This window comes from Cololabis saira, chromosome 19 (genome assembly GCF_033807715.1).
Source record: "Cololabis saira isolate AMF1-May2022 chromosome 19, fColSai1.1, whole genome shotgun sequence".
In the NCBI taxonomy this organism is placed as follows: Eukaryota; Metazoa; Chordata; class Actinopteri; order Beloniformes; family Belonidae; genus Cololabis; species Cololabis saira.
In genome coordinates this window covers 38,310,105-38,326,932 of record NC_084605.1, presented here as the reverse complement: position 1 = coordinate 38,326,932, position 16,828 = coordinate 38,310,105, and the positions used below count along the sequence as shown (strand labels likewise).

The 16,828-nt window shown below is 41.7% G+C and overlaps 2 protein-coding genes across 4 annotated transcripts in view; both read left to right on the top strand.

Moving 5' to 3' along the window:
* Positions 1–10,294, top strand: part of ttyh2 (tweety family member 2) — a 136,170-nt gene extending 125,876 nt beyond the window's left edge. The window contains exons 12-15 of one of the 2 annotated variants that reach the window (XM_061707711.1): positions 2,592–2,777; positions 3,722–3,800; positions 7,539–7,565; positions 9,003–10,294. In XM_061707711.1, the coding sequence (XP_061563695.1) occupies positions 2,592–2,777; positions 3,722–3,800; positions 7,539–7,565; positions 9,003–9,083 (373 nt within the window). In that variant the 3' untranslated portion in view covers positions 9,084–10,294. The remainder of the gene's footprint in view (positions 1–2,591; positions 2,778–3,721; positions 3,801–7,538; positions 7,566–9,002) is intronic. The other variant, XM_061707712.1, reaches the window with a different exon arrangement.
* Positions 10,295–12,352: 2,058 nt separating this feature from the next.
* Positions 12,353–16,828, top strand: part of kif19 (kinesin family member 19) — a 62,757-nt gene continuing 58,281 nt past the window's right edge. Inside the window, exons 1-2 of one of the 2 annotated variants that reach the window (XM_061708620.1) lie at positions 12,353–12,619; positions 13,991–14,071. In XM_061708620.1, the coding sequence (XP_061564604.1) occupies positions 12,581–12,619; positions 13,991–14,071 (120 nt within the window). In that variant the 5' untranslated portion in view covers positions 12,353–12,580. The remainder of the gene's footprint in view (positions 12,620–13,990; positions 14,072–16,828) is intronic. The other variant, XM_061708621.1, reaches the window with a different exon arrangement.

Sequence of the window (16,828 nt, the reverse complement as noted above, 5' to 3'; positions counted from 1 at the left end):
GAATCAGTCCGTGTGCGTCTCCTGCTCTGTCTGGGACAACTCCTGTGTCTGTTGGTACTGTTTTACTGCTGTCTGTTCTTGTGAACAAGTCTAAGTATTTAGTTTTTCCCTTTTCTTTTTTTTTTACAAGTTTCCCTGAGTTATTAATAGGGATGGGAATTTTTGATTGTTTAACAATTCGGTTCTTTATCGATTCTCATTTGGAATAAAAGGACAACAATGAGGCAAATGGCACTAATATGAGAGGCAGTGTTCATTAGTTCATTAGTTACCTGCTGTATTATTAGCCAAGGAAATGCTAATGTTGCTGCTGGGTTGAGAATTACTGACATTGAATGAATGAAATGAATGTTTATTTCGGTACATTTGTAACTGAAAGGGTGTAGGTAGAAGCAAGGCTTATATATATATATATATATATATATATATATATATATACATACCCTTTTACTGGTACCTTACATTGGTTACAGCGAATACAAAAGAGCAAATCTCAAGACTTTGAAATGAATTATCAGTAAACTCAAATATCCTATCATAGCAAAATAAAGAAAGGCACAGAGCTCAAAACCCAAAATAAACTTAAATTTCCCATCATAGCAGAAATAAATAGTAGTGCATTGCACAAAACCCCAAATATAACAGTACAGAAGTTGGGAAACTTAATTGTCCATGCCATAACAAGAAATTACGTAATTATTCCAGAGCATATTGAAAACGCAACATTCATTGATCGTTATTGCTGCTGTGAGTTCAAATGTTTTAGCATGTTGGTAGTATTTCCTCCCTTTGATGAAATATTCACTTGGCAAGTATTGCCAGTTGCCCTGTTGTCGTCTTTTTTACTGAAATCTAACCAGACTTTGGAGCGTTTGTATCGCTCGGGCTCCCTGTTTTACTAGTGACTGCTGGCTACGTGATGATGTCATCCGTGCCCCGCTGGAATCTAAAAAGGAATTGTCTGCAAAATTTGCAAACAATTCCAAGGAATTGAAAGACCGGGAACCAGTTCTGAACAAGACCTGATTTCTCGATTCCCATCCGCAGTAATGAATGACATCTCTCTATCATACTTTGATCTAAATACTACACGAATAAAGTACAAATCCTCCATTTGAAGCAAGTCTTGAGAGCTCTGTTACCAGCCAGTGTGAGGGGGTGGAGTCAAGCGCACCATGCGGCTCCACCTACTCCTCTGCTGAAATATGTTCAAGGTTAGTGCTGCTCATTTCAAATGAACAAGAAATGCAGCATGGCATGACAGGGATGTAGAGGCTGGATAGTGTATTTCTGATGGGGTTTTGTGACATCACAGCACCCAGCAGATGAAGAACTGAGCGGAGGACACATTTATAGACTTATTCTGCTGCCAACAATGTGACAGAGCTGGGTCATATTGGAGTTTTTGATTTAGTCTTTTGTTCAGAGGCACAAATTAGTGGACTCAGTAGCAGAAAAGTCTCTTTTTTTTCCTCTTTAAGAATTTTTTTGAACACCTCGGCTTGTCCAAGGATAAAAAAAGATAAAAACATCACCTCGATTTGAATTTGATCTGAAGATTTTTATTTCGAACATGCATGATAATGCATGAAAAAACCGAATACAAGTATGTATGTATGTGTGTGTGTATGTATGTATATATATATATATATATATATATATATATATATGTGTGTGTGTGTGTGTGTACTGTATGTATGTACAGCACTTATATAATAAGTATAATAATAGTTAATGGATCCACCAACATGCTGGAAGTAGAAATCAGGTAACCACTTATCCAGTCCTACCCCTGAATCTTACATACATTCTTACATCTAACTTTCTTACATATAACAAGACGAGTTTCAATAACTGTTCAATACAGTGATATAATACTCAATTATATGTTGTGAGGAACCAGAGCGGCCTCCCCACGTACAAGGGGACAAGGTAAAACTGGACCTGGGTGATGAGGTGTAAAAAAAACCTTGCAGAGCGTAGAATGCCAAAAAATAAAGCTTTTTATTTTGTGTAAAAAAGCACAAAGACATACAGGTGAAGGCAAAAACAGTAGTCTTAAAAATGGCACAATGGGGCATAGCCTCTCTGCAAGCTATCTCAAATCAGCCGACTCCCTTTCTGGTATCCAGCCGCTGTTTCTAAACCCAGGCAGGGTGGAGAGGTTGATTGGACACAGGTGTGCCACAGCAGAAGCAGGCACACCTGTGTGCTGCTCCCCCGCAGACCACGCCCAATCCTCCACTCTGACACACACATTAAAAAAATGTCTGGTGATGGTGAGAAGGGGAGGGTTTGCTCACTTTCTCACATATGTATATATAAATATAATAAAACAAATCAAGGCAAACAAAAGAAAACAAAACAAACGCCCAGCATTAATTTGTGCTACTATGTATGTATGTACTAGTAGAAGTAATTCTAATGCATAGTATTACTTTCTCACTACTTTACTATAATACTACAATATAATAGAGAACAATAGACAGCAATGGCATAACAACTGGCACTGCTTTATAACTTGGTGTGGTATATAACTTGAAGCCAAGGACTTTCTGTTCATGTCTGTTGATTTTCCTCTCCGTGTCCAGAGAGCGGGAATACGACGACATCGACGAGGAGGACCCGTTCAACCCTCGGAGGAGGAGGGTGGGCTCCCAGAACCCCCCCCACGCCAACATGCACAGCTTCTGCAGCTACAGCAGCAGCATGGGCAGCCAGAACAGCCTGCACCCGCCGGCCCCCACCGTCTCCAACGCCCCCATGTCCGAGTACATGTGAGAGACTCCCGGCCACGCCTGTAGTCAAGTTTCTTATGTTTAGTACTGGAGTTGAGGGGGGATGAGGGGGGATGAGGGGGGATGGCATCCCCCCTCATCCCCCCTGAAATAAAAACGGTCCAAATCATCCCCCCTGAAATAAAAACGGTCCAAATCATCCCCCCCTGAAATAAAAACGGTCCAAATCATCCCCCCTGTAAAACTGCCATCCCTCCTTTCCATCCCTTATGTCATTTCATCAATGAATGTGGTTTTACTGCTATTTCAACATTTAGAGTCATCACCAGAAAAATAACACCAGAAAAATAACTTATTTGACAATTTTCACCTGTTTCAAGTAAATTTTCACTTGAAATAAGTAGAAAAATCTGCCAGTGGGACAAGATTTATCTTCTTATTACAAGCAAAAAAATCTTGTTCCACTGGCAGATTTTTCTACTTATTTCAAGTGAAAATTTACTTGAAACAGGTGAAAATTGTTGTTTTTTCCAGTGATGAGTCTTGTTTTAAGTGTAATGAGATTTTATTTACTAAAATGAGACATTTTAACTAGAAATAGGACAAATATTCTTGTTAAGATTGTGAGTTTTTGCAGTGATCCGTGTTACTTATCCTGTGAAGGACAGAATCATATTGATAAGTTCAGAAAAGTGTTTTTTATTGTGTTGTTTTGATGTATTTGATGTAAGCCCAGTGGATATTTAAAGCTTACAGAAGGCTGCATTTAACTGCTGCTATGTCATTCCTGCAGTATTTCTGCAGGTGTTTTGGTCACTGCTATTATTTGGAATATATTATATTATTTGTAATCAGCACAAATTATCTGTCCCCATATGATAAAATCCACCATCCCCCCTGATTGTTTTTTACAACTCCAGTACTGATTATGTTCATGGGAGGAACCCAACATCACCAGCCGCTTCTCCCTCTCTTCTGTGCAGGAACCAGACGGCTCTCTTCGGGGGAAACCCGCGCTACGAGAACGTTCCTCTGATTGGACGAGGATCCCCTCCCCCCTCGGTGCGTTGGGTCCCGGAGGCCAAGTCCTTCCTCTGACATTTCCTTCACATTCAACGCATTTAGCCTTCACAACAAAGCAAATTCACTCAGTGACAGTGTTCTTGTTTCTTTAAACGCTAACTTCACCTAACTGAAATGTAAAGCTGCATTTGACCGCCTTTCTGTGACTTAATCTGCTCTCTGCACCGTATGTAATGACACTGTGCCTTTCTCTGCTGCCGGTGACGTTAAGGCGGCTCAGTGCCAGAGCGAGGAGAGAATAACTAGTCTAGTTAATATTTCATACGAACAGAACACCGTTTAACCTCTCAGGCCTCGTTCCCCGGAGAAAAATACACGTGTATTAACTCTTTCAGCGTTGTCAGTCAGGATTTTCCTCCTGGCTGATTCCCCCTCGCCCTGCTGGGCCACGTGTCCTGTTATATCAGCCAGATAAAATATAGAAGTGTTTGCAATCAAATATTCATTTGGACCAGTCTTAATAACATTAATAACACATACACTACCTAGATACATCAATAATGTTTATTTAAAAAAACTTCTTTGTTAGTGTGTAGTGATGTCAGTAAGCACATTTTTATGATGATAACATTCATCTGTTAGTGAAAATACACCCTCTTTAAAATCATGAGGTTTTATGTACATATCAGGACATTATAAAGAAGAAAGAAAGTCCACCGGTACTTATCACATCGTCAAATTAAACCATCATAACCTCGGATGAACAACCTCTGACTTATTCAACTGTGTCAACATTTTCTTGAATAAAAGCTAAGCTAAAGTGCAGAGCTGGTTTGTGGAAAAGCTGAGAGCTGAACAGTATGCAGGAGCATCCCTGCAGCAGTAACTGGTTTTCTTATTGATATTAACAGTTTGTTAAAAATGTGGAGGAACTTAGTCCTTCTGTACAGGACTGTCTCCGAAAATTAGAATATTGTGATTTTCTGTAATGCAATTACAAAAACAAAAATGTCATCCATTCTGGATTCATTACAAATCAACTGAAATATTGCAAGCCTTTTATTATTTTAATATTGCTGATCATGGCTTACAGCTTAAGAAAACTCAAATATCCTATCTCAAAAAATTTGAATATTCTGGGAATCTTAATCTTAAGATGTAAACCATAATCAGCAATATTAAAATAATAAAAGGCTTGCAATATTTCAGTTGATTTGTAATGAATCCAGAATGTATGACATTTTAGTTTTTTTAATTGCATTACAGAAAATAAAGAACTTTATCACAATATTCTCATTTTCTGAGACAGTCCTGTATATTTACTTCTCTCATTGAGGTTTGCAGGCACTGATTTATGCCCAGCTCTCACGGCCTTTCAGTCAGGATGAAGTCTAGAGTTTGTCTGGGTCATCGCAGCATCTTGACTGTTTTCTTTTTGAGCCTTTCGGTTGTAAAGTTGCGGGCGTGTTCGGGTTCATTGTCCTGTTGCAGTCCGTCACTGACAGACACACGGCCTCACATTTGACTCAGAAATACTTTGGCGTACAGAGGAGTTCGTGCATCGTAGCCAGATCCTCTGCACATGACTCCCCCAAAACAACCCAAACCCAGCTCCTAGCGTCACCCTGGGCCGAGCTTTACAAGCACGAGCTGTTCCTGCTAATGGGCTGCATTCGTGTTTTAGTTTCATTTCCAAATCTTTCCAGTTTGATCCAAAGGACAAGTATGTCTTGTGGTTTATTCAACTTCTCAAGCCTAAGCTGTGCTGGCACATTCTTTTAAAGCCACTACATGTAGCAAACCATTTGACCACAGACGGGACAGGACGTCCCAGGAGAGTTAATTCATCAGCCCAGACTTTGTGCATCTCTAGTGGGGCGAGGGCACCATTCAGAATTCCATCCTGGATAACAAACAGCTGTGCTATGGTACAAACAGAAGCTGGTCACATGACGCTTTCCACCGGCTCCTGCATAAGTGGCACATTGCATTATGGGATTCAGTATGCCATCTAGAGCGCCACGGATATTGTGAACCTAAGATTGGTTGCAGTTCCTCAACTGACCACCAGAGGCTGTCTGGAAAAGCCAGTCAGTCTCCACTGAGACTAACTCGTGTTAAAATGTCCAGCTTTAGAGCGGAAATAAACATTTACAGGCTGGTTCAGAAAAACTTTATAGTATTTATATGAAATTAAATGTATTGCATTACTTTCATTTATAATGGGATTGACAGTTGGCTCAGCCAATGGCTAGCCGCGCACCGGCCTTAACGAAGCGAGCAATGGTTTGTACGGACGCAGTGTCTGCGAAACGAGACTAGTCAACATGTTAAACGGTACATATCAATGTGCTGATATTTTGCTGTGGATCTGCTGAAGGAACTGGCAGCCAAAGCCAACTTTGATTGACATATGGTGGGCGTGTTCACGTCGGCTTCCCTGCAAACATGGCTGCGTCCCGTACGAGGAACAAGAGGCTTCCAAACCACTCTGCATACTGCATACTTCAAACTACATTTAGACAAAATCGGTATGGACTAGTACAGGGGTCAGCAACCCGCATGCGGCTCTTTAGCGCCGCCCTAGTGGCTCCTGGAGCTTTTTCAAAAATGTTTGACCTTTTTTCCTTTTTTTCTCTTTTTTTTCTCCTTTTTTTCTATTTTTTTTCTCTTTTTCTTTTTTTTTCTTTTTTTTCCTTTTTTCTTCTTTTTATTTTTTGTCTTCCTTTTTCCTTTCCTTTTTAATCTCGACATTTCGACTTTTTTCTCGAAATTTTGACTTTTTTCTTGACATTTCGACTTTTTTCTCAAAATGTTGACTTCCCGACTTTCTCGACATTTCAAATTTTTTCGCGAAGTGCATAATGAAAAAAAATAATCTTCCCCCAGTTATAGCTAATATAGATACATTCAGCACGTGCTGCTTTCATTCTCAGGCTGATACAAGACTTTTCATGTTTTGCGGCTCCAGACATATTAGTTTTTTGTGTTTTTGGTCCAATATGGCTCTTTCAACATGTTGGGTTGCCGACCCCTGCTCTAGTAGTACACGGTGTCCGGTTTTGAAAGTGACATAAGTGGTGTTACAAGAGACACCAGACTTCCCAGACCTCCGGACATTATCGCAGGCTCTCTAAACAACGCAGCTCTTATTAATCACAAAAAGAGAGGGACTCCAAATCACTGATAAATGGCTTCCTGATCCTGGTTTCCCCCTGACTGAACGGTCCGGACCACCAAAGCCCTGCAGGACTGCTCTCCCAGCTGCTGCTGCTAAATCAGCCTCATGTGATTAGCAGGACTGGGCTGACTCTACTGGGTCTTACGGAGGCATTAACTTTGTATTTCCCAGACACAGAGTAACCTGTCGTGTGTTTCTGTTCATACGACGTTTGATTTATTTAATACTCGTCGTCACGCATAAAACCTTTGACTTGAACGAGGTTCTCGTTTTCTTTTTTTCTCCCTCGACTGAATACAAAAGCACTTTTGCATGTCAGTTATCTTTACCTGTCAGCTCAGGTCTCCATCTCAAAATGAATCAGAAAACAGGATATTCTCTGCCTCATCATTTGTTTTACTAATGAGCCACCAGCAAGTAATGTATATTTCAGTTTCCCCTCATGACTACAGCTCTGCAGCACCATGCAGTCGTCTTCGGCTAACAGCTTCTTTATATTTATTTTTTTTTGTATTTGTTTGTTTGTCCTGTGTATGTGTGTGTTTGTTTGTATCTTTCATTTCTATATTCCCTCTTTTTTTAATCAACTTTTGGAGATATACTCTCAGCAGTATAGACATCGAGTAAGTCTTTTCTATTCTTCCTCAGGATTAACACCCTTATCTTTTCCTTTGTCTCTTGGTTCATTTCCTCTCTGTCAACACACAAATTTAGTTCCTGTGCAGTTTTTTTCTTCTTGTTTTCTTCTTGTTTGGCATGGCTTCCATCCCCACAACTTCCTCTGCTCATCTGACAGTTGTTCACTTAGCGAGGGTTGTATCTCCCCCTGGTGTCCACAGGAGGAACTACAGCTCCCACTTAGCTCCCACTGTGCATGCAGTCTTGCTCGAGTCATTACACTAAAACATAAAAGTGCTCAGCAGCTATTAAATAGATTTAATCATGGAAATATGTGATATAATGTGTTTTGATGAGTGTGGTTTGTTTGAATTAATCAGGTAGTCATGATTTAAAGGAATTCTCCACTGAAAGTGTATCTTTTGCTTACATGTCTAAGCATAAAATATTTATTTTATAGTCTTTAGCCTGCTCTTTTTTTGAGGTTAGAAACTGTTATCATCTTCTTACATCAAAGGTTGGGCTGTTGTTTGAAATCATTTGATTTCCATGCCATTCTGGCTGATAAATTGAGATTCTATTCGCTCTGAATCCGGACTAGGGCTGGTTGATATGGACCAAAGTCATATCTCCATATTTTCTAGCTGAATGGTTATACTCGATATATATCTATATTTTTTCTGTGACATAATTGAAGTTTCCCCCAAAGCATTATAGCATAGCATCTCTGTTAGCATCTCTGTTAGCTTCATTTTTTTCTGAGGCAAACCCTTAAAAAAACAGTCAGTTTTAATACAAAGTCGTGCCAAATGTCACACAGGTACATTTATTAACAGAGGTCTGCACAATATCAACATGTATAAAACAAATGAAACAAAAATAAACTGCCTGCATATATAGAATAAAAATGCTTCTTGAATAAAATAAAACAAATATCCCTTTCCTGCATAACAATTAAATTAAAATACACTGTGCAATTAATACAATGTAGACAGTAACAGGCAGACTTTTCCACTGAGGTTGACAGATGTGCAAATAACAAAACATTTGTGCAAATCTCAAATAAAACATTCAAGTCAATTTGTCACAAAACAAGCTATATCAAAATAATTATTTTATTTATTTAATTTTTTTAAATCGATATAAACGATATTGTCTCGTACCATATCGCGTTTGAAGATATATGGATATATATTAAAATCTGGATATATGGCCCAGCCCTAATCCGGACCTGCCGTTGCTTTTGTTGCAGCTCCAGACATTTTCCCAAAAGGTAGATTTTCAGTGGATTTCTCCTCAGAGCCCCTTTCCCGACCTTCCCCTTACTCTTAAGTGATTTAAGTGATTGTTCTGCTCAGTTCTTGAGCTGTGCAACATCCCCGCTGGCTCCCAGAGCGGCCGTGTAACCGGCGTGTGTGTCTGTGTCCGTCTGTCCTCCACAGTACTCCCCGAGCATGAGGGCCACCTATCTGTCCATGACCGAGGAACAGAGCAGACACTTTGGAAACGACTACCAAGTGTAGACTTCTGACCCGCCCGAGAGGGGAAGAGACGTCTCTCACACACACACACACACACACACCTCAACAAGAGAGGAGTGTGTGATGAGAAGCATCGCGGAGGACAGTGTGCAGCATCTGTGTCAGGCAGATGGAACAATGTCTGTACTCTTTTATGTGTGATTAACGCTCCTAACCTGCTAAAATGTTTTAAAGCTGTTCTTACACTGTTCTCGTGATTGCTCGACACCCGACACAAACAAGTTTTTTCCCGCGACGGTATTTTAGAAAGAGGATTTCCTGCCTGCGACTCTCCGAAGTGCCGAGACGCACAATCACTTCTGACAAAGTAATCAGGCCTTTGCTAAAGGAAACTGCGAACGCGGCCGTGGGTTCTCATGCACGACGCTTCCAGGTGGATGTTTGTGAAGCACAAGTCCAGCAATGACGGCACACTGCAGGAGGTGACGGCGAGGAAACGTTTACTTCCATCCTCACACGCGTAAACATGTCCGGAGGTGAAGCTTTACGTCTCAGAAACCTCCACGGACGAGACCACCTTCAGACGACGACTTCTGTAAATACGCTGTACAATAGACTGTTCTGTTATTCCTTTGTTTAAACTGTGTGCCATTTTTATATATTTTTTTTCTAATTTTGTGTGGTTGCGTCACATCGGAACATTTTTTCATATTGTCTAGAAGGTTATTAATTCATGTCTTCTTTATCTAAACTGAGCAATCCAACAAAGCTGTCGTTCCTATCTTGATTTGGGGAAGTCTCTGCTCAGCGATGAGTATAAAGGTCATTATTTTCTACCAACAACCCAACAGCACACATTTCTATTGACTGATAGTGATTTTCTGTAGGGTTTTAAATTCAAGCAGTGTCCTTTATTAATACTTTTCTTTCTCTCTCGGCATGTTACACTGTACAGGCACTGGTGGTGGTGCTTAATTTTGTGTGTGACCACGAACCTGAGGGTCTAATTGTGAGTTGAATAAACCAGCTTTGGGTACAAACTGATGAGTGGTTTTTTTGTCTGACAGAAAAAGCCATTAGGAGTTGATCGCTTTCTACGGCTGAACTTAACTTTGGAATTGGGATGGTATTTTTTGACAGCAGAGCAGGCGTTTAAAAGTACAACACATTGGTGGGAGAATAACACTGACGTGTCCTAGGATAATATACCACCTTGTCTTTTTACAAACAGCACTGTTTATGATGTCATATGATTGTCATATGTAAAATAAAAACATTTCAAAACAAATATTTGTAATACATTTTTAATTGAGGAACCCAAAATATTGATTTTTACACTCATTGGGAAATGTTTTATAGAACTCAAGTGTTCCAAATTGTGATATATATATATATATATATATATATATATATATATATATATATATATATATATATATATATAATAGACTAGAAAGCCTTTATTATCATTGCACAGGTACAGTGAAATTAGGCAGCAGCTCCGTCAAAGTGCACACATGCAAAGACTGTAAACAAGGAAACATAAATATATATATACACACACACTATAAACAAGAGTGAATGGGAGGATAAAAATGTACATGAATGGGTGGGGGGATATTGCACTTAAATGGATGGAAGAATATTGCACTGAAAGGATGTGAGTATTGCACATAGATAGTAGAATATTGGGACATTGTGGATAGAAGGTAGAAAATATTGCACAGAAAAATATGAGGTAGCTTATAGGTTGAGAAAGTTCACAGCTTTGGGGAAGAAGCTGTCCCTGAATCTTTTTGTACGGGTTCGTAAGGACCTGAAGCTCCTCCCAGAGGGCAACAGGTCGAAAAAGTGGAAACCGGGGTGGGTGTTGTCCTTTACAATGTTCTTTGCCCTGTTGAGGCAGCGGGAGCTGTAGATGTCAGACAGGGAGGGCAGAGAGGGCAGAGGGCAGCCCATGATCTTCCGTGCTGTGTTTGCCACCCTCTGCAGCCTCTTCCTGTCTGCTGGAGTGCCACACTGTCACGGCCTGGGTCAGCAGGCTCTCTATGGTGGACCGGTAGAAGGCCACCATAGGCCACCATATATATATATATATATATATATATATATATATATATATATATATACACACAGTGCAGTACAGACCAAAAGTTTGGACACACTTCCCCATTTGTTTGAATGAAAATGTGTACAGACCAAACAGACCACACACAGTACAGACCAAAAACTTTTGGTCTGTACTGTGTGTGTGTGTGTATATATATGTATGTGTGTGTATATATATGTATGTGTGTGTATATATATGTATGTGTGTGTATATATATGTATGTGTGTGTATATATATATATATATATATATATATGTATATATATATATATATATATATGTATATATATATATGTATATATATATATATATATATATATGTATATATATATATATATATATATATGTATGTATATATATATATATATATATATATATATATATATATATATATATATATATATATATATATATATACAGGTTGTTTTTATCTCGTCCAGCAGGTGTCAGTATAGTGCAACGCAGCTCGACGCTCACCCGGGTTTTGCGAGCCTCTGGTTGGCATGGTAACCACTGTTGGTTACCATGTTGCAGGTTATATGGACAAAAAAAATGAGCACTACAGCAGGTCATCAGTCTTCGAACGCAGTGAAGTTGAACGTAAATTAGCACAGGAACTACACGCCGGCGGAGGGAGACGACTATGGATGTATTATATTAACGGAGGCGACCCGCGGGTCACGTGACGCTGCCCCTCCGGACCCACTCCCAGCTGGAGCCGCCGGTGTTCTGCCAAAAAATGCTACCTAATGCTTTTCTACCTTTGTAGAGCTACAGTTTTACTGTGTTTTACTCCCTAAACCACTTCCTTTCCCCCCCAAGTGGTCCTGTCTCTTGCCAGGCCGTCATTATAGACTGTACATGTTATTAATGTTATTAATGACCTGCCTGGTTAAATAAATGCGAATAACCGAATGAATATCAAATAAAGCGATAGATTTTTTTCCCTCTTTATCGTATAATGTTCACAAAGTGTAATGCAATTCATGTAAATGGGTAATGTATTTCGAAGGATCAAATACTCAACATCCCATATATTGAAGACGAAATGATTGGCGTCGCAATCAAACTTTGAAAATCGACTGTGCGCATGCGCAGAACCACAACGTAGCATTTCTCGGCAGGGAGCAAGGATTGGCAGAACACCTGTTTGTGCGCATGCGCAGAACCACACCGTAGCATTTCTCGACAGGGAGCAAGGATTGGCAGAACACCGGCACCTCAGTCTGGAGGAGGAGGCGAGAGGAGCAGGTCGGAGGACGGAGACCCGAGAACCGACACCCGAGACCCGAGACACGAGACCAGCTCTCTAGTGGCGACACTTTCCTCCGGGAGGACATGCCGGCACCGCCGCCCCGGAGCACCGCGGCCCGGGTCCCGAGCCCCGTCCGCGGGTGACCGGCTCCAGCAGCTCCAGCTCCGGCTCCAGCATGAAGGACGCGGGGGAGTCCAAGGACCAGCAGCTGACCGTGGGTGAAACACCTCCATGTTACATTAGTTACTCACCAGCCGTCTGTGTTCAGGTCCAGACTCGTTGACAGCTCCACATTCAGCAGGAACAACAAAACAAAGGATTTAAACATAGTTAAAGTCTATAAAAGTGGTAACCATAGTAACCAGATCAGAGTCAGCCGCTGACTAAAGGGTGTGATGAGGGGTCGCTGCAGAGACATGTGTCAGTTATTAATATCCATTATGTACAGTATTCTTCCATCCATTCAAGTGCAATTTTCTCTCATTCATTCATTATCATAGTAAATATATTTATGTTTCCTGTTTCTTATTTTGTTGTTTACAAAGTTTTTATTTACATAGTCTTTGCATGTGTGCACTTTATGGAGCTGCTGCCTAATCTCATTGTACCATAATGATAATAAAGGCTTTCTATTCTATTCTATTCTATTCAGTTATTCGGACCAACTGAATAGAATAGAATAGAAGATGGGGACTAACTTGGTCCCCATCTTCATCTGAGTACATTTCAGGTGATGCTCAAGGAGAGGGTGACTCTAAATGAGTGTCCCAGAGGAGATGAAGGTCATCAAATTTGCAAGGAGAGACAAATTACTGCAAAGAGCCATGCTTAGTAATGCTGGAGCATGTAAAGATAGTTGAGCAACGACATTAAAGGCTTATTTTCAGGTTTGTTTCCCAAACCTATGGTTGTTATTATGGCCTCACGAGCATCCCATGTGGGTATTATGTGCTGGTTTCTCCTCTCGGTCCCTGCAAACCTGAATTATTGACGTGACCGGGCTGCCTGGCCTCTATGCAGCAGCCTGTAATACACCTTTCACTGGGTGCTGACAGAGTCTCTGACGGAGACGGGGCTTTATTATTCCCATCCGGTGCCCGGGTGAAAACAAGCAGAGTCAGCATCACTGTTCTGACTTTAGGAAACACGGAGGCTTATTTTTCACTTTTAACCAGAATAATAACTGTAAACCTGAGTCCGCTGCTGCTACTGTAGTTTTTGTCTTCTTCTCTTTTTAGCCCTTTTATTTGATGCACAAAGCTGTAATACCACTAGAAAAAAGGCTCAATCCTCTGAAGCCCCTCATGCAAGCGCTTACTACGAAGAGCGGTGTAAAAACATGCTTTAAAAGGGAGCTTTTGTATCGTAATCTTGGTGTACTTGGATTAAAGCATGAACAATATTTCCATTTCAATCCAACAAGTTACCTGTAACATCCTGAGGCGTTGTTCCAGATAAAACTCCTCGTGGAATAAGTGCACGTTTGTAACAGTGTTCTTGTGTTCACAGTTTGACCTGAAACATTCAGGAGCACCTCCCAGTTGGTGGAATGTCAGGATAACTGGGTTTGATCTTTTTGCCGCAGGTTGCATTGAGGATCCGACCCCTCAGCGATGCTGAGAAGGACGAGGGGGCCGCCATCGTGGCCCACAGAGTGGACGAGCAGGTAAGGGCCGTCCTCTGTGTGCGTCTGTGAGTGACGGATGAGGTCAGCGTCTTGTGTTTTCTAAAAGCCCTCCCTGCCAGCGGTGGGCCTGGACGGATAAGCGGGTCCGCAGGCACTTTGGTGAAGCCGGCGCCTCTTTAGAAAACTGGTGTGTGAAGATCAGCTGTCACATTTCATCTGTGAGTGAATGCTGGAGGCGTCGCGCCTGACGGTCACCTTTCTGATAACCGTGAAAAGGAAAGCTTTGCCGCCGTAACGGCAGGAGGTGGATATCATACCGGGGACTTCACAGCGCTGGCGTTCCTCCAACATCTGCCTTATTTGAATTAAAACAGAGTTACCGTGACGATAGCAGATTGTATTTAATGCTCTTATTGTTGTATATTTTACTTGTGTGGAGATTCTTTTTTTTTTTGTCAGCTATAACAAGAAGAGATGCAGTTTTATTTGAAACATAATTGATCTTGTTGAGGGCTGCCTCCTACGGTGGCCGAGACCCGCCATTGCTGAAAATAAAATTAACGCTGCAAACAGAAACAAACGCCGCTGCAAATAAAATAAACGCTTAGCAAATAAAATAAACGCTGCAAATATAAAGAAACACTGCTGCAAATAAAATAAAAAAACCACGCAAATAAAAAAGCCACAACGGAAGTGAATTACCGGGGACTATTTTTGCTGATGCACCGGTGTTGCACATTAAAAATTACACGTAGCGACGTTGAACACTAACCTTTTCACTAATTTTCTCGTTCGTTGTTCTTCTTATTCCTCGCTCTTCTTATTTCTTCCTTTTCACTTACGTCCTCTTCGTCTTCTTCTCCTCTCACGTAAAAAACACCGGTGCATCAGCAAAAATAGTCCCCTTTAATTAACTTCTGTTGTGGCTTTTTTATTTGCGTGGTTTTTTTTTTAAATTTGAAACGGCCTTTGTTTTTATTTGCAACGTTTATTTTATTTGCAAAGCGTTTATTTTATTTGCAGCGGCGTTTCTTTTTATTTGCAGCGTTTCTTTAATTTTCAGCAATGGCGGGTCTCGGCCACCGTAGGCCTCCTCTTAGGACTTATTTCCCTAAATTATAATAATATAATAATTTAAACGGGCGGTAACAACAGCCGTCTGCTTGGTCTTTCATTAGGCAACTGAACGTCTGAGCTGTGTTTTCCCTTAATATGTTTATGTAACAACACAAATGTGCTGGTTATTTAATGACGTTTTCACCAGATGCCACATGTGCCAGCCCCATCAGGACCATATTTCCCATCAGCCCCGGTTCCCAGCAGCTCCCTCCTGGAGATCGTTTAGCAGGGTGATGATGAAGGCAGCGTGAAGCGCTAATGACCGTTCTGACGGCGAGCCTGCAGAGGTGTCTCCTCACTGACACACGGTGCCGCCGGTGCCGGGTCAGCCTTTCCTAACCCAGAAGCAGCAGCCGGAGCTCAGAGCTCCGTGTGCCGGGCCGACGGGCCGACGGGGGTTTGTTTAGAAAGTGGAGAGAATCAGCCGCGCCGAGGCCTGACTTGTTTTGTCAGACGTGATTTAATTACAGCAGATCTTCAGGACAACATCAGCACTACTGTCTGCCATGACATCATTAAAACAGGCTTGCACTCGGGGGATTAGAGAGAACAACATCCTGCTGACACTGGGGTTTGTTATTGTTGTTATTGTCTTCCAGCTCAGCCCAACAGCAAATAAACATGCTGTTTCTGCTGCTGAAGCTGCAGCGCTGTCTCTGGGTCCAAATCACCTCATTCTCCTTCATTCTTTCCTCCTGCTCTCCTCTTCATTCTCCTTCATTCTTTTCTCCCTTCCTTCCTTCCTTCCTTCCTTCCTTCCTTCCTTCCTTCCTTCCTTCCTTCCTTCCTTCCTTCCTTCCTTCCTTCCTTCCATTCTCCCTTCCTTTCTTTCTTTCTTTCTTTCTTTCTTTCTTTCTTTCTTTCTTTCTTTCTTTCTTTCTTTCTTTCTTCCTTCCTTCCTTCCTTCCATTCTCCCTTCCATCTTTTCTTTCTTTCTTTCTTTCTTTCTTTCTTTCTTTCTTTCTTTCTTTCTTTCTTTCTTTCTTTCTTTCTTCCTTCCCTTCCTCTTTTCTCCCTTCCTTCCTTCTTTTTTCCCTTCCTTCCATCTTTCCTCCTGCTCCCTCCTTCCTTCCTCCATTCCTTCTTTTCTCCCTTTTCTTTCTTTCTTTCTTTCTTTCTTTCTTTCTTTCTTTCTTTCTTTTTTTTTCATTCTTCTTTCCTCCCTTCTTCTCTTCCTCCTTCCTTTAACCCTTACCCAGCCCCAGGCTGAAGCTGCAGTGTGTTGTCCCTGGGGGACCTACAGGGCCTACAGGGCCTACAGGGCCTACAGGACCTACAGGACCTACAGGGCCTACAGGACCTACAGGGCCTACAGGGCCTACAGGGCCTACAGGACCTACAGGGCCTACAGGGCCTACAGGGCCTACAGGACCTACAGGACCTACAGGGCCTACAGGACCTACAGGGCCTACAGGGCCTACAGGGCCTACAGGACCTACAGGGCCTACAGGGCCTACAGGGCCTACAGGACCTACAGGACCTACAGGGCCTACAGGACCTACAGGACCTACAGGGCCTACAGGACCTACAGGACCTACAGGGCCTACAGGGCCTACAGGACCTACAGGGCCTACAGGGCCTACAGGGCCTACAGGGCCTACAGGGCCTACAGGACCTACAGGGCCTACAGGGCCTACAGGGCCTACAGGGCCTACAGGACCTACAGGACCTACAGGG